Raw genomic sequence first — 21,775 nt, forward strand, 5'->3', positions numbered from 1 at the left:
CTATAGATAGTAATACTGTATTGCATACTTGAAATTTACTAAGGGAACAGATCTTAAGTGTTACCACCAAAATAAAAACAAAACAAAAAAAAACAAAAACCTGTAAGTAATTAGCTTGATTGTGGTAATTATTTTGCAATGTATATCAAATATCACGTTGCACACCCTAAATATATGCAATTTTTATTTGTCAATTATACCTCAAAAAGCTAGGGGGAAATATTAAGAGGAGAAAAGAAATATAAAGTAGCATGTACAAGGTGATTAAAATTCTATAGTATTTTTTTGCCCTAGCTAATTTGGCTCAATGGATAGAGTGTCAGTCTGCTGACTGAAAGGTCCTGGGTTCGATTCTGGTGAAGGGCACATGCCTGAGTTGCGGGCTTGATCCCCAGTAGGGGGCATGCAGGAGGCAGCCAATCAATGATTCTCTCTCATCATTGATGTTTCTATCTCTCTCCCTTCCTCTCTGAAATCAATAAAAATATTTTTTTAAAAAATAAAAAATAGCCCTAACCGGTTTGGTTCAGTGGATAGAGTGTCGGCCTGCGGACTCAAGGGTCCCAGGTTCGATTCCAGTCAAGGGCATGTACCTTGGTTGCGGGCACATACCCAGTGGGGAATGTGCAGGAGGCAGCTGGTCGATGTTTCTCTCTCATCGATGTTTCTAGCTCTCTATCCCTCTCCCTTCCTCTCTGTAAAAAATCAATAAAATACATTTTAAAAAATAAAAAATAAAATAAAATAAAAAATAAAATTATATAGTATTTTAATATATATTCTGTTAAAAAGCCATGCTACATGAATAATGCTTACAGAAAGTAGTTATTTTAAAAACAGTTTAAAATATGTAATTTTTATAATTTACCTGTTTGTTGCATTCTTTAAGTTCCAACTCTGATTTCTCCAGAGTACCCTCTAATTTAATAATTTTCTGTTCCATTTCTCCTCTGTGCTCACGTATAGTCATATCCAAATGTGTAACCTAAATAGGAAAATAAAATTAAACTGTCATTCAATTTTATTCTGATGTGAAAAATTGTGTGCTTAGAATGTGTTTTAGAGTTATTTATAGTGGGAATAACTGAAACAAACTTATCTCAAATAAATTATTAAAAAAATAAGAAAAATAATAATTGCTTACTAATACTGGATCTTGAGCCCCATATATATTATAGAAACTTAAAGAAAAAATATTATGCTCATAAATGACAAAATGATTCAGATTTCATTTCATGTTAGGTAAAAGCTGCTAAATACAACATAACAAAAATTGTGAAATGCAGCAAAAACAATGCTCAGAGGAAAATTTATAGCACTATATGCATATACTATATTAGAAAAGAGCCCAGCCAATGTGCCTCAGTATTTGAGCTTTGACCTGTGAACCAGGACATTATGGTTTGATTCCGTCAGGGCACATGCCTGGGTTTCGGGTTCAATCCCTAGTAGAGGCATGCAGGAGGCAGCCGATCAATGATTCCCTCTCACTGATATTTCTCTCTCTCTCTCCCTCTCCTATACTCTCTCTGAAATCATTTATTTTATTTTTATTTTTTTATTTTTAAAAATATATTTTATTGATATTTTACAGAGAGGAAAGGAGAGGGATAGAGAGCTAGAAACATTGATGAGAGAGAAACATCGACCAGCTGCCTCCTGCACATCCCCCACTAGGGATGTGCCCGCAACCAATGTACATGCCCTTGACTGGAATCGAACCTGGGATCCTTCAGTCCACAGACCGACGCTCTATCCACTGAGCCAAACCGGTTTCAGTTGAAATCATTTTTTTTAAAGAATATGTAAAAACAATAGTCTAACCTTCCACCTTGGAAAACTAGAAAAATAAGAGCAAATTAAATCCTAAGTAGAAGAAAAGAAATAATAATAATTAGAGCAGAAATCAATGCAATTAAAATTAGGAAATCAATAGAGAAAAATCAACAAAACCAAAAGCTGGTTCTTTGAAAAAATATCAATAAAACTGATAAGCATCTAGCCAAGCTAACTAGAAAACAAAAGCAGCACATAAATTGCTAATATCAGAAATAAAAATGGGACCCAACTGGCATGTCTCAGTGGTTGAGCATCGACTTATGAACCAGGAGGCCACAGTTCAATTCCCGGTTAGGGCATATGCCTGAGTTGCAGGCTTGATACTCAGTGTGGGGTGTGCAGGAGGCAGCTGATCGATGATTCTCTTTCATCCTTGATGTTTCTATCTCTCTCTCCCTCTCCCTTCCTCTCTGAAATCAATAAAAATATATTTAAAAAGAAATAAAAATGGGGACATTATTCTAAATATCATGGACATAAAAAGAATAAAGGAATACTATGAACAACCTTCTGGTCATGAATTTAATTAAACTAGATGAAAATGATGAATTACTTGAAAGATGCAATCTGCCAAGACTCACACAAAAATAGACAATCTAAATAAGTCTATAGCTATTAAATATATTGAATCAATAATTACTAGTAATAACTTTCCAAAACAAAGTACCAAGCCCAGATGGGCTCATTGGTGAATTCTATCATACATTTAAGGAAGAAATAAATTATAATAATCCTCTACAATATCATTGAGAAGATAGAAGAGGGAAAACTTTCTAATTCATTCTGTGAGGCCAGCATTACCCTAATCCTATCTAATAAAGAGGGAATATGCTAATTGACCCTCACGCTGTCACAAAGATGACAGCACCCACAGCCAATAAGGAGGGAATATGCTAATTGACTGCCCACCCTCAGAGATGACAGCGCCCACAGCCAATAAGGAGGGAATATGCTAATTGACTGCCCCACCCTCAAAGATGGCAGCGCCTACAGCCACAAGATGGCGACTCCTGGTCCCCTTGGCCACTCTGAGCACCTGCCTCTGGAGTCCCTCAGTCCCCTCAGCCCCCCAGCCGCCCAGGGCCGGCCCGAGGCACAGGCAAGCCTCGGATGGCAGGCCTGAGGTTCAGGTAATCAGGGCCGGCCGAGGCTTGTGCTGCTGGCAGTGGAGCAGCAGAGGTGTGATGGGGCGTCGCCTTTCCCTGATCGCCAGGTCGCCTCCCGCCCCTGAGGGCTCCTAGACTGTGAGAGGGGGCAGGCCGGGCTGAGGGACGCCCCCTCCAGTACATGAATTTTCATGCACTAGACCTCTAGTACTAAATAAGACAAAGATATTATTAGGAAAGAAAACTACAGACTGACATCTTTCATGAACCCAATTTTAAAAATTCTCAACAAAATATTACCAAATCATACCCACCAAAGTATAAGAAAAATTATATAACACAATAAGTGTGATTTATTCTATGTATCAAAAGCTAGTTCAACATAGGAAAATCAATTAATGTAATCTATCACATCAACAGAATAAAGAAGAAGTATTTGACAAAATCCAACACCCAATCATGATAAAAACTTTTGGTAAACTAGGAATAGAGGGTAACTTCCTCAACTTGATTTAAAAAATCTACAAAAAACCAAATAGCTAATATCATACTTAATGGTAAGAAAAACTCAAAGCTTTCTCACTAAGATAAAATACAAGGCAAAATTATTCCCTCTGACCAGTCTTTTCAACATTGTACTAGAACATTGGGAAGGAAGACACAAAAATTTGATTCTTTTTGTAGAGAACATGATCATCTAAGTAGAAAAATCCAAAAGATATAAAAATTTTCTGGAACTAATAAGCAATTATAGCAGGGGTTAGGGAACAAAAGCCAATTGTTGTCCTATATATCAGCAATGAACAAGAGAAATTTGAAATTAAAAACACAATATAAACTGATGAACAAAAATAGATACAGAGATAGAGCAGCATTGAACAGACTATCAAACTACAGAGGGAAGGCTGGGGAGGGTTGGGGGTGGAGGGAGGTTATAGGTCAATCGGAAGACTTATATGCATGCATATAAGCGTGGCCAATGGATGCAAGATACTGGGAGGTAGGGGAGGCTGGCGGAAGGTCAATGGAGAAAAAAAGGAGACATATGTACTGTGCTTTGTAATACTTTAAGCAATAAAAAATAAAAAAAATAAAGGGGCTATTTCACATAGAAAAACCCACACAATATAATTTACATTAGCACCCACACAAAAGAAATGATTAGGTATAAATCTAACTAAATATACAAAATCTGTATAAGGAAAACTACGAAACTCCAATATAAGAAATCAATGAATTAAATAAATGGAGAGTCAATGCTCATGCGTAAGAAGACTCAATATTGTCAAGATGTCAGTTCTTCACAACTTGATCTACAAATTCAAGGAAATCTCAATAAAAATCCCAGCAGGTTATTTTGTGGATATCAATAAACTGATTCTAAAGATTATATGAAGAGACAAAAGACCAAGAATAGCCAACACAATATTAAGAGAATAATAAAGTTGGAGGACTGACATTACCCAATTTTAAGACTTACAACCCAACTTTAAGGTACACGAATCAAGACAGTGTGGTACTGACGAAAAAATAGGTGAACAGATCAACACAACAGAATAGAGAGCCCAGAAACAAGTCCACATAAACATAGTCAATTGATCTTTAACAAAGGAACAAAGGAAATACAATGGAAAAAAGATAGTCCTTTCAACAAATGGTTGTCGATTAAGTGGATGTCCACATGTAAAAAAAGAAATAATAATCTAGCCCTGGCCAATTGACTCAGTTGGTTGGCGCACGGACTCGTACACACCAAAAGTTCTCAAGTTTGATTCCCCATCAGGGCACACACAGGAGGCAACCGATTAATGTTTCTCTCTCACACTGATGTTTCTCTCTCTCTCTCACACCTCCTAGGAAAAAAAAAAAGGCCTTGGCTGGTTTACTCAGTGGTTAGAGCAAGATCACATGCCTTGGTTGCAGGCCAGCGTGTGGGAGACAACCAACTGATATTTCTCTCTCACAAAGATATTTTTCTCTGTGTGTCTGTCTCTACCTCTCCCATTCATTCTCTCTAAAAATCAATGAAAAAGAAAGTATCCCGGGTTTTGGCACACACACACAAAGAAAATATTATTGGGGGAGGATTAACAAAAAAAGAATCTAGACACAGACATTACATCCTTCACAAAAATTAACACAAAATGGATCACAGACCAAAATGTAAAATGCAAAAACTATAAAACTCCTAAAATACAATATAGAGGAGAGAACCAAGATGATGGCATAGGTGAACACCTGTACTTGCTGTGTCTTAGAACCACATCAAAATTACAACTAAAAGACAGAACAACTATCATCCAGAACCGCGAGAAAGCTGGCTGAGTGGAAGTACTACAACCAAAGAGATAAAGAAGAAAGCGAATTGAGACTGGTAGGAGGTGCGGAGGCGTGGAATGGGCTGGTCCGGCACCTGGGTGCACTGCTTTTTTAATCAGAAGGGAGATACAAGCTCCCACTTGCTCTGAACTCCAGTTCCGGGCGAGACTCTGGAGGACCCAGACACATACAGGTAGAACTGGACTGTGTGGCACTGGGGCAGGAACACAAGGGCGGCTTTCTTTCAGACAGAGGGGCTTGCAGCGGTCATTGTTCCTGCGCTGGGACATCTCTGGTGCAGGGCTGACTGGCAGGCATGGCTGTTTGTGCACCCTGGTGATTCCCTGAGACCCCGCCCCACCCAATATACAAGCCCACCCAAGCTGTGGGCAGCAGCCTTTGCATATAAATGGCCTATCCTTTCTTAGCCTAAAACCTGTCAAACAGGCAGCAGCTGGGTCTGGGAGCCCCAAAGCTATCAAAAGAAGGCCCAATGTTGCTTCACAGCTGGGCCTCGTCTGGGCACTTCCAAACATGATACAAAGAGGAGGAATCTACAGATCTCTCTGCAGCTCCTGTTGGGTGGCCCCAGCCAGTGGCTGACTTTGCACCTCCTTGGAGATCCAAGAGCCAGTGTACCCAGTGGTCAGTGTGAGACCATACTGGATTATAACTCTTCACATCCATAAGAGATACACTCAAGGCGCAGACTCAGTGAGCACCAAAGCCCCACTGAAGCAAGTGCTGCCCCATAAGGGTCTCCTGCACAGCAGCTTTTCCGTTGTAGTCACAGCTGGACCCCACAGCCAATTGGCCTGGAGGTTAGTTCCTCCCAGTGACACCAACAGCAATCAAGGCTCAACTACAACAAGATTGTGCACACAGCCCACAAGGACTGCACCTAGATTGTCTACCTCAGGTGATTGGGGAGGCTGTGCCACGGGGCCCTATAGGACACCTACTACACAAGGCCACTCTATCAACTCAAGGAGACTTAGCAGCTACCCAATACATAGAAACAAACACAGGGAAGCAGCCAAAATGCGGAGACAAAGAAACATGTCACAAATGAAAGAAATGGAAGAAAGCAAACTACTGGATATAGAGTTCAAAACCACAGTTATAAGATTACTCAAGAATCTTCTAGACACCTCTGAGAAACTTAGTGAGACTTTCAAGGATCTTAGTGAGAATATAAAAAAAAAAAAATGGAAAAGGACCAGTCAGAAATTAAGCATACACTGATTGAAATAAAGAATAATATACAGAGATTCAACAGTAGACTAGAGGATCCCAAGAATCAGGTCAAAGATTTGAAATACAAGGAAGCAAAATACACCCAACTGGAAGAGCAAAAAGATAAAAGAATCCAAAAATATGAGGATAGTGTAAGGAGCCTCTGGGATAACTTCAAGCGTATCAACATCCGAATTATGGGGGTGCCAGAAGAAGGAAGAGAGCAAGATATTGAAAACCTATTTGAAGAAATAATGACAGAAAACTTCCCCTACCTGGTGAAAGAAATAGACTTACAAGTCCAGGAAGCACACAGAACCCCAAACAAGAGGAACCCAAAGAGGACCACACCAAGACATCATAATTAAAATGCCAAGGGCAAAAGACAAAGAGAGAATCTTAAAAGCAGCAAGAGAAAAACAGTTAGTTACCTAGAAGGGAGTACCCATACGACTGTCAGCTGATTTCTCAACAGAAACTATGCAGGCCAGACGGGAGTGGCAAGAAATATTCAAAGTGATGAATAGCAAGAACCTACAACCAAGATTACTCTACCCAGCAAAGCTATCATTCAGAATTGAAGGTCAGATAAAGAGCTTCACAGATAAGAAAAAGCTAAAGGAGTTCATCACCACCAAACCAGTATTATATGAAATGCTGAAAAGTATTCTTTAAGAAGAGGAAGAAGAAGAAAAAGGTAAAGATAAAAAGTATGAACAACAAATACATATCTATCAACAAGTGAATCTAAAAATCAAGTGAATAAAAAATCTGATGAACAGAATAATCTGGTGAATATAATGGAATCGGGGGCATAGAAAGGGAGTGTACTGACAATCCTCAGGGGGAAAGAGGTGTGGGGGTTGCAGGAAGAGACTGGAGAAAAATCATACACCTATGGATGAGGACAATGAGGGGGGTAAGGGCATGGGGTGGGGTGGGGTGGGAACTGGGTGGAGGGGAGCTATGGGGGGGAAAAGAGGAACAACTATAATAATCTGAACAATAAAGATTAAAAAAAAGAGGAGGAAGAAGAAAAAGATAAAGATAAAAATTTATGAACAACAAAGTGACAACAAATACATATCTATCAACAAGTGAATCTAAAAATCAAATGAATAAAAAATCTGATGAACAGAATAAATTGGTGAATGTAATAGAATCAAGGGCATGGAAAGGGAGTGGACTGACAAGCTCAGGGGGGAAGGGTGTGTAGGGGGTGCAGGAAGAGATTGGACAAAGATCTTACACCTGTGAATGAGGACAGTGGAGGGGGCGGGGAGGGCCTGGTGGGGGGTGGGAACCAGGTGGAGGGGAGCTATGAGGGGAAAAAAGAGAAACATCTGTAATAATCTGAACAATAAAGATTAAAAAAAAAAACTAAAAAGAAAAAGAAAAAAGATAATATAGAAGAAAACCTAGATGACCTTGGGTACAGCTATACCTTTTTAGATAAAACACCAAAGCACAATCCATGAAAGAAATTATTGATGAGCTAGGCTTTATTAAAATGAAAAACTACTCTGTGAAAGTTAATGTCAAATGAATGAGAAAAGCTACACACTGAGAGAAAATATTTGCAAAAGACAAATTTGATAAAGACTGGTATCGAAGATATACTAGTGCAAAGAACTTTTAACACTCAACAATAAAGAAACAAACAACCTGCCCTAGTCAATATGGCTCAGTTGGTTGGGCTTTGTCCAGTGCACTGAAAGGTTGCCAGTTTGATTCCCAGTCAGGGCACATGCCCAGGTTGTGGGCTCAACCCCCAGGAAGGGGGTGTGCAGGAGGCAGCCAATGGATGTTTGGCTCTCACAACAATGTTTCTCTCTCTTTCCCTTTCCCTTCCTCTCTATCTAAATAATCTTAAAAATATAGACAAACAATTCAATTAAAAAATAAGACACCTTACCAAAGAAGATAAAGTGGTGGCAAGTAAGCATAGGAAATGATGCTCCATATCATGTCATTAGGGAAATACAAATTAAAACAACAAGGAAACAACACTATACACCTATAAGGACGGTAAAAGTCTGAAACACTAACACTAATCAGCATGGGTAGCAACAGGAACTCACATTTGTTACTGGTGGGTATGCAAAATGTACAGCCACTTTGGAAGGCAGTTTGGAAGTATCTTATTAAAATTAAACATATTCTTATAATATAATCCAGCAATCATGCTCCTTGGTATTTACCCAAAGGAACTGAAAACATGTCAACACAAAAAGCTACATACCAATGTTTATAGCAGCTTTATTTATAACTAGAGGCCCGATGCATGAAATTCGTGCTTGGGGGGGGGGCGTCCCCTCAGCCCAGCCTGCACCCTCTCCAATCCAGGACCCCTTGGGGGATGTCTGACTGCCCGTTTAGGCCTGATCCCAGGACTGCTGGCTCCTAACTGCTCATCTGCCTGCCTGCCTGATCACCCCTAACTACCTCTCTGCCAGCCTGATCACCCCTAACCGCCTCTGCCTGCTGGCGTGATTGCCTCTAACTGCTGCCCTCCTGCTGGCCTGGTTGCCCCCAACTGCCCCACCCCCCTGGCCTGGTCAACCCTACTGCTTCCCCCCACCCCAGCCTGGTCACCCCTAACTGTCCCCCTCTGCTGCCTTGGTCGTCCCTAACTGCCCACCCTGCCTGGTCGCCCCTTATTCCCCCCTCCTGCCGGCCTGGTTGCCCCTCACTGCCACCCCTGCCAGCCTGGTCGCCCCTAAGTGCCCCCCTTTGCCGGCCTGGTCGCCCCCAACTGTCCCTCCCACTGGCCTAGTCATCCCCAACTGCCCCCCCTGTTGGCCTGGTCACCCCACGCAGCCTGCTGGTCAGTCTTTTGGTCGTTCCTCATTAACCCCCTACCGACCTGGTCACCCTGTGCAGCCTGCTGTTCAGTTGTTTGGTCGTCCCTCACTAACCCCCCTGCTAGCCTTGTTGCCCCACGCAGCCTGCTGTTCGGTTGTTAATGTGACAGTGTCCCAGACAATTTGCATATTCCTCTATTATTAGTATAGATTGCTAGAATTGGAAACAGCCACAATGGCCTTCAAAAGGCGAATGAATAAATAAGCTGCAGTATATCCAGAATATGGAATCAGTGTTAAAAAGAAATAAACCATCAAGGTATGAAAAGACATGGAGGAATCTTAAATGTTTATTACTAGCTGAAGGAAACCAATTTGAAAAGGCTACATACTCTGTTTCAATTTATGTATATTATATTCTGGAAAAAGCAAAACTACTGAGACAATAAAAAGATCAGTGGTTGCCAGGATTGGGGGAAGAAAAGGGAGGGATGAACAGGTGAATCATAGAGGATTTTTAGTGTAGTGAAAATGCTATAATTCCTCCCAGAGAATGTGCAACTCCAAGAGTAAACTAGAATGTAAACTGATGTATCAATCAATGTAGGTTCACAACTGTAACAAATGTACTACCTCTGGTGGGGAAGGTTGATAATGGGGAAGATTGTGCACATGTGGGTGTATATGAGAAATCTGTGTATGCTCAATCTTGCTGTGAACCTAAAACTACCCTAAAAAATAAACGTCTTCAAAAAAGATGCTGGTAAGTAATACCTTCTGAATATTTTTGCTCCTCTAACAAACAATAGCAAATAACTCCTTTAATCCCATTTTTTCCAATATACAGTAATATAAGAGATCAAAATGTTCAAATACTAAGCTAATCTTCATACTCAAAAATCCTTTTGCTGTAAAAATAGCAAGATAAAGAAAAATTATATATTTCTAATTTTTCAAAAATATTTATGTGCACAAAAAACAAGTATGTTATAAAAATGTCCACTTATCAAAAAGTGTGACCTCTGAAACATTGTGTGATTGTATTTTAACAGAAAATTTCATTAAAATATAATTAAGAAAACCAACTTGAGCTGCTCTTTGCTTTAGCTCCCAATTTCTCTCCTTAAGTGCCTGATCCATTTCAAGGAGTTCCTGCTTTTTGTCTTCAATCTCCATCTTGCAGTCTCTGAAATTTAACAAAGGAAAAAGATCAAAACAAACAGTGGAAATATTATAGTGTTTAAAAATTAAGTCAACTGGGTCACCTTTCCTATAGTTAAAAGTAATTGTATATATGCTTTTTTTAGATTGAAAGAGCTCAAACTAAAGTAATAATGTGTAAGAAAAATGATTGATATCAACATAATTAGTTTAATATAGTGTTAAAAAGACAAAAGTTAAACTCTACTATTGTAGACGGTTTAAGCTAAATGTTAAAGCACTCCCAGGAAATAAGATTGAATCAGTATAAGAATTTAAAAACTATATCCATATTTTTTCATCTATAGATTAAGGGAGTGTTTGGAGTCTTTTCTATGTAACAGCTGTGAGTTTATTACAATTGAATGAGGCATTTATCTCATGGCTGGTATTCTTGATATCCACAGCTCAAGAAATGACCATTGTGTTTCTCATAGGAATTTTATTCAAAATGATGCCTTACATATAGTGATGTAATAAATTCAACTATAGAAATAATTTTTATAAATATAAATGTATCTTATACAATATATATTTTATAAATATATATTTTATAAATTATCATCCTAAAACCGTAACATATATTTTAATACTTCTACCAGTCTGACGCCTATGATCAGAGAATTTTAATTTGAACTCTAAGTTATAACATGACAAAGTCTGAAAATGTTGTATTGATTTTGAAAATCTTCAAATGTTTCCCAGTTTTAAATATGAAACAATTCTGAATAAAGGTACACATTTAAAAAAACAGATTCTGAACTTCTTTAGTGAGCTGTTTATTATTCTTCTAAGAGTCAAACGTTGTAAAATACAAGGCTAAACTAATATTCAAAAAGTAACATGAAACCTATATGTTCATGTTGACCAATGTCACCCCAATAAAATTTAATAAAATAAAATAAAATAAAATAAAATAAGAAATGAATTCTAAACATAACTCTAACTGCTGTCTATGCAAATAATTGAGCTTCCAAAATTCAGCTATTAGATAGATTTTAGATTTCATTATTACTTCTTTCATCCATTCACTCACTTAACTATTTAGAAAATATTTGTTGGGTGCTTCCTATATGTCAGGGTTCTATGTACTGTAGACTTAATAGTCAACAAGATAGATGTCTTTCATCACATGTAGCTTATATTTAGTAGGTCCAGGAGAGAAGATGAACTATAAATAACAAACAACTCAACAAGAAAAATATTACAATACAAAGTGCTATGTTAGAGCATTAAATAGTGATGAAATAGTGACTGGGTGACTATTTTAGAGCAGGTTGTCAGGGAAGGGTTCTCTGAGGTAAGCATGTCAAACTCGCAGCCCATGGGCCGCATGTGGCCTACATTGAATATTTTTACGGCCCAGCCAATATAATGGTATGTAAGAAACATTTTAATAAAAATTTGGTAACTTAAATTTTACAATATCCTGTTATACATAATTATTAATAACGAACTATAACTTTCACTAATGACTAATTACTATAATCGTGCTGCATTCATTTCCCTTATGCATCTTACTTGCAGGCGCACCATTTCTCTCCACTAATACTAGCAGCAAATGTTTTAGCAGCCAATTGCCACGTCATTAGTCTTGTACTGACTTGTTTGGTGTGCGCAACAGGAAATATTTCACTTTCAGAGAATAAGAAAAATAGGTTTATTTGCATTACGCTTATTAATTTGTGCGGTTATTCAGTGTCTAGTAAGTAAATGTTCAAGAAAAAGTATTAATTTTTATTAAAATGTTCTATTATTTTATGTTAACGATTACTCATTTGTTTCAGATCTTTGCATTCAGCATGTCTCTATCGAAATAAACCCACGTTTCCATGAAAATTGAAGCTTTTGTTTTTTTGTGGCCCACATAAACTTAAACCTTGTTTATTTGGCCCGTGTTAGCCTCTGAGTTTGACATGCTTGCTCTGAGGTAATGTAAAGGGCAAGAAGCTGGCCACAGAACTGTTATTTCAAGCCAAAGAAACAGCTATAGCAAAGTTGGAAGATGGGAAAAAACTTGGTAAGTTTTAAGTAAAATAAAAAGGCCAGGAATAAGAACAGTATGAAATGAGGCCAGAGAAGTAGACCAGAATCTTGTCATGTAGGGTTTTATATTCCAGAATAAGGATCTTGGATTTTTTAAAAATTGTGGTAAAATACATATAAGATTTACCATTTTAGCCACTTCAAAGTATATAATTCAGTTACATTAAGTACCTTCACAATGTTGTGTTACTATCGGCACTATTTCCAATACTTTTTCATCATTTCAAATGAAAATTCCATACCCATTTGCAGTGGTTTTTTTTGCAGTTATTTTCTATTCCCCTTCCCCCTAGTTCTTGGCAACCACTAATCTGCCTTCTATCTCTATAGATTTGTTAATTCTGGATATTTCATATAAATGGAATTATGCACTATGTATCTGGTTTCTTTCATTCAGCATAATGTATTCGAGGTTCATCATGTTATAGCATGTATCAGTACTTTATTTTCATGGTTGAATAATATTCCTGCCTAGCTGGTTTGGCTCAGTGGATAGAGCATCAGCCTGTGGACCAAAGGATCTTGGGTTCAATTCCAGACAAGGGCATGTACCTTGGTTGCAGGCTCCTCCCTGGCCCTGGCCCTATGGCCTGTGCAGGAGGAAACCAATTAATGTATTTCTCTCATACTGATATTTCTGTCTTTCCCTCTCTCTTCCACTCTCTCTAAAAATCAATGGAAAAATATCTTCAGGTGAGGATTAAAAAATATATATATATATCTGTATATATATATATATATATATATATATATATATATATATATAATATATATATATGTGTGTGTGTATATATATAATATATATATAATATATATATATGTATAATTTCTTTGTATAGATACACCACATTTTGTTTATCCATTTAACTACTGATGGACATTTGGGTTGTTTCCACTTAGTGGCTATAGTGAAGAGATGCTATGAACATTTGTGCACAGTTTTTGTTTGAACACCTGTTTTCAATTATTTTAGGGACATACCTAGGAGTGAAATTACTGAGTTATATAATAATTCTATGTTTAACTTATTGAGAATATGCCAAACTGTTTTGTGAAGCAGCTATACCATATTAGTTTCCCACCAGCAATGTATGAGGGTTCCAATTTCTGCACCTGCTTGCTAATACTTGCTATTTTCTTTTTTTTTTTTTAAATATATTTTATTGATTTTTTACAGAGAGGAAGAAAGAGGGATAGAGAGTTAGAAACATTGATGAGAGAGAAACATCGATCAGCTGCCTCTTGCACACCCCCTACTGGGGATGTGCCCACAACCAAGGTACATGCCCTTGACTGGAATCGAACCTGGGACCCTTCAGTCCGCAGGCCGACGCTCTATCCACTGAGCCAAACCGGTCAGGGCAATACTTGCTATTTTCTGTTTTGGTTTTTGTTTGTTTGTTTTTATTATGGCCATTCACACATTACAGTATGAAGTGGTATCTCATTGTGGTTTTGATTTACATTTCCCAAGTAGCCTGGGTTTTATTCTGAATCTTTTGGGAAGCCATTAGAAGGTTTAAGTAGGGGAGTAATATATTCTGATGGATATTTTAAATCATAACTTAAATCCATTTTGTGGAAAAGGAATTGTGGGAGGGTCAAGAATTTAAACTGGGAAACCAGTTGGGAAGTCATAGCAACAGACCAGGTGAGAGATGATGATGGCTTGTGCTAAGGCAGTGATTTAAAAAGCCAAGAAATCAATAGATTTCAGAATATATTTTAGAAACAAAGTTGAGATGATTAGCTAATAGATTAAATGAAAAAAGGGAGAGAAAGATAAAATAATCATATATTTCTGGTTTGAGCTATTATAGGAACTGAGAGGAAGGGCAGGAGAAAAAAGGAGTTCTATTTTGGCCAAGCTTAAGAAGCCTCTTAAAAACATCTAAGTGGAAAAAACAAGTAAGTCATTAGATATTTGAGTCTGGAGTTTGGGTAATAAGTTATTTCTGGAGATACGGATTTGAAAATCTGACACATACTATTTAAAACTACATGAAATTTACTAAAAAGTAGTTTGTGGGTAGAAAAGAGACAGGAGCCCTACAATAAATAATGAGTTACATTTAAGTTTCTGGGTCCTCTTCTGCTCTCTATCCTGTTCTTTCATTCCATATTTCTCATTCTGGGATATAATTCTGTTTTCCTTTTCAGAAACTATTTCCCACACTCTGGCTCTGGTCTGGCTCTCCAATCCCATTTACCATAGATGTGGTTAATTTAGCTGCTAATCTAAGAATCTATTTTAGAGTTGGACAGACTTGTGTTTAATTTCCTTCTCTGAACTCTCTATCTGACTTTGGGGATTTTACTTAATTTTATCAGGCTTCAGTTTTCTCAAGTGTGAAAAGGTTATATATGTTATAAAGAAATCAGTAAGATCAATTATAAATCCCTGGCATAGCACTGGCACAAAATAAGGCTTAATACAAAGAACAATATTGTTATTGTTAATATTACTTTGCTATTAACCACTGCTATATGATGGTCCAATCATTTTCTACCACTATAGAATACAGAAGTGGGCCAATGTAAAATGGTCCACAGATCAAGAATAAATTATTAGCGAATAGCAACTACTGAATGTATTACAGAGAGAATGGGACAGGCTAACCAGGAAGAGCCACAGTGAACCAGTTGAGAAATTTAGACATCTAGAATTCAGCAACAATTGGGTTATTGTATGACCCAAGGATTCAGAATAATAAAGTGAAATACTTATAATTGTGATATCATTTCTTAGTATTTAACTCACCTAAGTTCAGCTGTGAGATCCTTTATAGTGGTGTATTTTTCCTCTAATGATAATTGAGCCTTCTGTAGCACATCTCTCAATTCCTGGAGTTGTCTTAAAGTACTTTTTAATTCTCCATGAGCATTTTGTAGTTCAGTCTCTAGTACTTCCCGTCTCTGCAAGGCTTCTGTTAGTTCAGTTTCAGTGTGGTGCTGTAACTTTTCTAACTCCTTCACTGTTAAGAGAATATTTTTAGAACTACATATAAACCATTTATTATTAAGAACTTTGTAAATAATTATAATTAAGAATATTCAATTTTATTCATCTACCAGAGGCAAGATATTGACTATACATTATCCCTTTCAACCCTATCATCACAAATTCTTACTAAAGTCCATTTCTGTAAATATAAATATGTAGGCAGCTAAGCTCAGCTAACTTGTTGCTTACCAGCATTTGTTTTCTTATCTAGGTCTATCCTTGTCTGTTCTAAGATCATGTCTAACTGAGAGAGATGCATTGCTTTATTTTCTCCATCTCGTTTTAGGTGCATTATTTCTTTTTCCATTGTAGACAGCTCTTCTTTGTACTGATCCATCTCAAGTTTTACTTGCCTAATTAAAAACAAAAAATAAAACAAATGATAATTTGGAAACTTAAAGACCAACTGACTTGTCTCTGACTAAACAAGAACTGCAAGTTATATAAGGGCAAATATCAGCAAAATGTCTAGTCAGAATCTTAAATCACCTATGATATTGTTTAAAATGCTCCAACTAAATATAACTGTACCACCTAGTAATATTTAGCAAGGCTAGCATTCTTTTCAATCTAATACAGTTAATTTTTATAAAGCTTTATATGGATTGAGAATATCTATGAAGAGGTGGGTGCTTCATTAATCTGTAATTTCTATTATTTGCAACATAGAAATTAAAGAAGCCAACCATCAAAATATTCACCATAAGACTATACTACTCATAGGAGAGACAAGTTAGTCATTTTTACTCAGACATTTCTTAATAATGTTATCTTTTTAACTTTGAAAGGGACTAAACATTCTTAAGCTAGTGCAAATTCCTTGCTTTACAGATGACTGAAAATGAAAGATTAAGTGAATTAATTGTCTAGGACAGCAATTTTCAACCTCTTTTAAAAATCTCCTGGCACACATAAACTAATTACTAAAATCTACGGCACAGCAACAATATATTTTTTGCCAATCTGACAAAAAAATAGGTATAATTTTTATTAACTCACACAGGCAGCTATTGTTGTGTTGGCTGTTGTTATATTTTTATTTGACAATCTAGGGGAAAAGAGGTCAGTACTCCTGACTAAATAGCCAGGTATTGCATGTTTTAAAAATTATTGTGGCACACTGGTTAAAAATCACTGGTCTAGGACAGTAGTCGGCAAACTCATTAGTCAACAGAGCCAAATATCAACAGTACAACGATTGAAATTTCTTTTGAGAGCCCAATTTTTTACACTTAAACTTCTTCTAACGCCAATTCTTCAAAATAGACTCGCCCAGGCCGTGGTATTTTGTGGAAGAGCCACACTCAAGGGGCCAAAGAACCGCATGTGGCTCGCGAGCCGCAGTTTGCCGACCACGGGTCTAGGATAATACAAATAGTTATCAATTGTGAAAGTTTACTAACTTTCAGGTAGTCCTGGACTTAATTTCACTGCAGAAGTTCGAAGTTTGGCTACCTATCAGCTAATGAACATGGTGAGAGGAAGTTTTAAGTCAATTTGCTGTTAATTCCAAAGTGACATTTACTAATTAATGTCATTCACAATAGTGGGCAGAGTTGATGTTCCTTTGCATCAGCATTTTTTTGTTGTAGTTCTTTTGGTCTTTGACATTTCATAAACTGAGTTTGCAAGTTGGAGCATTTGTTTTCTAAATGCAACTTAGATGAAATTGTATTTGTTCAAGAGGTTTTTTCAATGTCCATAAATGAACTTGAGGAAAACTAAAAAACTCCTGAAACAATTTGCACAATTATGTAGGCACATGTTATGTCTATGCATAGAAAATGATCCATATCCTCAAATATGTCCATGGCCCAACAAAGTTAAGAAATATTAGATTAGACAAGTGCTGATGACCCTTTTATATGTCTAAAATCCTAGCTAAAGCTTGACTAAGTCTTTTATCATGTTAGAGTGGATATAAAACATAATTTAAAAAAAATAATCAAAAGAGGTTGGTATACAGTACTAAGAGGTAACACTTTGTCAGCAAAGAAGTTGGGGGAAAGTTATTATTATTATTTATTTCTCCTCACTTGAATATATTATTTCCATTGATTTTAGAGAAATTGGAAAAGAGGGAGGGTTAAGGGGAGAGGAAAGAGGGAGATATATATACACACACATACAGAAAGATAGAAAAACATCGGTTGGTTTCCTCCTGCACATGTGCCAACTGGGGCTGGAGATTGAACCTGAAGCCCAGGTATGTGCCCTTGGCTGGGAATCAAACAAGCAACCCTGCTGGACGACACTCTAACCACTTAGCTACACCAGGCAAGGCTTAAAAGATTTTTTATTGATTTTTTAGAGAGAGAGGAAGGGAGAGGGACAGAGAAACACTGATGTTTGAGAGCGCAACATTGATCAGCTGCCTACTGCATGCTCCCCACTGGGGATCAAGCCCACAACCTAGGCATGCACCCTGACCAGGAATTGAACAGGCAACTCTTCTGTGCATAGGATGACACCCAACCACTAAGCCATACCAGCAGGGCAGGGAAAAATTATTTTTTTAAAATTCAAGAACTCAAAAAGCACAGCTTTCTATAGATATTTAATAAAAAATAAACAGAGCTCTATACTCCTAAAGGTTTCATCAGGTTACCATGATATAACTGATGAATATAATGATAACCCTAGTCACCCAGAGAAGGTAAAAACGACAAGAAAATACACATTTTGGAAAATTTCTATAAAATTTTATTTTGTTTTGTTTCAAAGTTTCAGTGTTTGATAAAGATAAATGTCACTCATTCCTCTATTTATGAGCAACTATGCATTATTTCTGGATGCTATGTAAATGAGGCATTACTATAATATTATATAATAAATATTTAAAGGCTTAAGATTTTTAACTATCCTATCTAATAAAGAGGGAATATGCAAATTGCCCATCACACTGTCACAAAGATGGAGGCGCCCATAGCCACAAGATGGTGGCGCCCAGTCCCCTGAGCCCTGCTGGAGTCCCCCAGTCCTTTCAGCCCTGCTGGGGGGTTGGCAGGCACACACTGCGGCTGGACCCGCCCTCAGCCCCCCAGCCGCCCAGGGCCGGCCCAAGGCGCAGGCGAGCCTCGGATGGTGGCTGCCCAGCTGACACCCAAGGTGTAGGCAAGCCTCAGATGGCGGTTGCCCAGCCACCTAGGGCCAGCCTGAGGAGCAGGCAAGCCTCAGACGTCAGCTGCACAGCCACCGCCGAGGCACAGGCAAGCCTCAGATGGCGGCTGCCCAGCCGTCCAGGGCCGCCCAAGGCGCAGGTAATCAGGGCCGGCCGAGGCTTGCGCTGCCGGCAGTGGCAGCAGCAGAGGTGTGATGGGGGTGTCACCTTCCCCTAATCACTGGGTCATCTCCCGCCCCTGAGGGCTCCTAGAATGTGAGAGGGGGCAGGTCGGGCTGAGGGACCCCCCCCCAGGGCATGAATTTTCATGCACCAGACCTCTAGTTATATAAATAATCTAATACCAATATTTTCCCCATAACTTACAAAATTTATAACAGACTTTAATCCTAAGAGTTTTTCCAGAAATACTTCACATTACAGGCATAGAGTTATTATGGACAATCAAGTCTGAGATTGGAAACAGGGCCAAAGGAAGGATTATGCAAAAATAAAACTAAACTTTTAGAATATAGTAGCTGAGACTCTCTGGCTTCTTCAAATGTAAAAAGATTTTTAAATGGCTATGGAGGCAGTCTGAGAAATCTAACAAGTGCTCCATGAACCTCAGCACTAAGACAGTAGGGTTAGGACATTTACATATAATACCAAAAGAACCTTCCAGTGTGGTGTAACAGAAAAAACTTAGTTTTAGAGCAGATCTAAATTATGCATCTCATACCCTAACTTCTTTGAGTTTCAGCTTTTTTTTTTTTTACTTAGATTCATAATTTCCAAAAGTTATTTAGAAATGATCTTAAAAAAAAAATCTTTATTGTTAAAATATTACAGATGCCTTCCCCCCACCCCGAGTTATTGCTCTGGCTGGTGTGGCTCAGTTGGTTGGATGTCATGATGTGCTCTGAAAGGTTGCAGGTTTGATTTCTGGTCAGGGCACATGCCTAATTGCAGGCTCAATCCCTGCAAGGGAGGCATGCAGGAGGCAGCTGATCAATTTTTCACTCTCACATCGATGTTTCTCTCTCTTTCTCCCTATCCCTTCCTCTCTCTCTAAAAATCAATTAAAAATATAAATAAATAAATAAATAAATAAATATTGGGATAATAAAACCCAATAGGGCTGTTTTGAAGACTGAGTTAATGTGTTTACCTAGCACACTGCCTAGCACAGAATATCTATACTAATAAAAGCCTAGGTGGTCCTCGCGCCCTGGCTGCCACAAAGGTGGTCACCAAAAGATGGCCACCACAAGATGGCCACATGCACAGTGGAGGCGGGGCCCGGCAGCTGCTCCACGTGTTGAGGCCTGGAGGTTCTACGGCTCCGCGTGGCATGGAGGAGGCCAGTCCCGGTGTGTCTGCAGCCTCGCATAGAGGAGGCGGATCCCAGCGGAGGAAGCAGTCGCAGCAGGGGAGGGCAGTTGTGGGCGATCAGGCCAGCAGGGAAGGGCAATTGTGTGCAATCAGGCTGGCAGGGGAGGGCAGTTGGGGGTGATCAGGCCAGCAGGGGAGAAGTTAGGGGGCGATCAGGCTGGCAGGCAGAAGCAGTTAGTGGCAATCAGGTAGGCAGGCAGGTGAGCGGTTAGGAGCCAGTGGTCCCGGATTGTGAGAGGGATGTCCAACTGACGGACATCCCCCAAGGGGTCCCAGATTGGAGAGGGTGCAGGCCGGGCTGAGGGACACCCCCTCTGAGTGCATGAATTTCGTGCACAGGGCCTCTAGTATTCAATAAATAAGTTTCCTCTCTTTTTATCTGAAGATATTTTATTGCTAAAACAGATCCAAGGAGATATATAACATATATATTTTAACTCTAATATCTTTTGGGAGAGAAAAACAATTTTATGAGTTGCAATTCTAGAAGTAAAAGAAGTACTAGTGAGAAAACAGAGAAAACCCTGCTTCATGAAGAGATTTCTTGGAACTAGGGTGCTTCTTTCTTATGAAGTTTAATTATCTAGTTTATAAGCTTCCTGTTAGTATTTAGGACTTACTCTTCCTATGAATGTGCCTATAGCTATAACCATAAAGAGTTTTTGTCTAGAAGTCAAATTGTAGGGGTGAGAAAAGAAAGAAACAATTACTTCAATTTTCTCAGTGAAACAGAAAGCAACATTGGGGAGGGGTTGTAGGGATTTTGAAAGAAAAGGCAAAGGTATAGAAGAGTATTGCCAGATAGCATTAAGGGAACACTTAAGGTTTAAAGTTATAATTTCAAAGTAAGACTAGTCAGTGTGGTTAGATTTTCCAAAGCCTTTGTAAAGATGCAAACATGAATTAGTCTGAGTTGGTTTTAGGCTGTGTACCACAAAGTAAGAGAGAGGTAAGGGAATTGTGGTTATATGCAAATCAGTGATTTTAATGACTAACAAGAATTTAAGCTGGGTAAAGAGAGAAGAGAGAACATTAGGGAATGAGACAGTGATGGAACTGATGGATTAGGGTTCCTGATAAGACCAGAGAATTGTTGAATTTGGGGTGTTAAAAGAGAATGAGGAATCCTAGCCGGTTTGGCTCAGTGGATAGAGTGTCGGCCTGCAGACCAAAGGGTCCCAGGTTCGATTCCAATCAAGGGCACGTACCTCAGTTGCAGGCTCCTCCTTGGCTACGGGCTCGTGCAGGAGGCAACCAATTGATGTGTTTCTCTCTCATTAATATTTCCCTCTGTCTTTCCCTCTCTTTTCTACTCTCTCTAAAAATCAATGGAAAGATATCTTCAGTTGAGGATTTAAAAAAAGAGAGAAGATGAGGATAATATGGGATAGATACATAATATTCAGATTATGTTGAAATACTAATGACAAGATAGAAGATGAATCATGTGAGTGAGTGGCTGAGGTATGATAGAGAGCAGGATCATTAGAGAAGAACTTTTTAAAATGAGGCTAAGGTGTCAGAGGATCAGCTAGATAGATATACTATACTGAAAACTCCAAGAATAATGACAGCAGTGATTAATCTTTGTGAGGAATTTGAGAGAGCAACAGTAAGTCAGGTGGCTTGTAGGTGTCAGCAGCAGTGAGGGATGATATGAATTGGTGTCATGAAGTTCATGGACTATGGTATACTATTGCACATCTTGGTCCTATGGTACAAGAAC

General features: G+C 38.4%; 1 protein-coding gene across 6 annotated transcripts in view; it reads right to left on the reverse strand.

The window, feature by feature from the left end:
* CCDC18 (coiled-coil domain containing 18) overlaps positions 1-21,775 on the reverse strand; it is a 143,778-nt gene that overhangs the window by 40,522 nt on the left and 81,481 nt on the right. For all 6 annotated transcript variants that reach the window (XM_079776995.1, XM_079776993.1, XM_079776994.1 and 3 more), the window contains 4 exons: positions 15,744-15,907; positions 15,312-15,525; positions 10,391-10,490; positions 869-985 (listed from right to left, as the gene is read on the reverse strand). In XM_079776995.1, coding sequence (XP_079633121.1) covers positions 869-985; positions 10,391-10,490; positions 15,312-15,525; positions 15,744-15,907 — 595 coding nt within the window. The remainder of the gene's footprint in view (positions 1-868; positions 986-10,390; positions 10,491-15,311; positions 15,526-15,743; positions 15,908-21,775) is intronic.

This window comes from Cnephaeus nilssonii, assembly GCF_951640355.1.
Source record: "Cnephaeus nilssonii genome assembly, chromosome: 7".
Taxonomy (NCBI): domain Eukaryota; kingdom Metazoa; phylum Chordata; class Mammalia; order Chiroptera; family Vespertilionidae; genus Cnephaeus; species Cnephaeus nilssonii.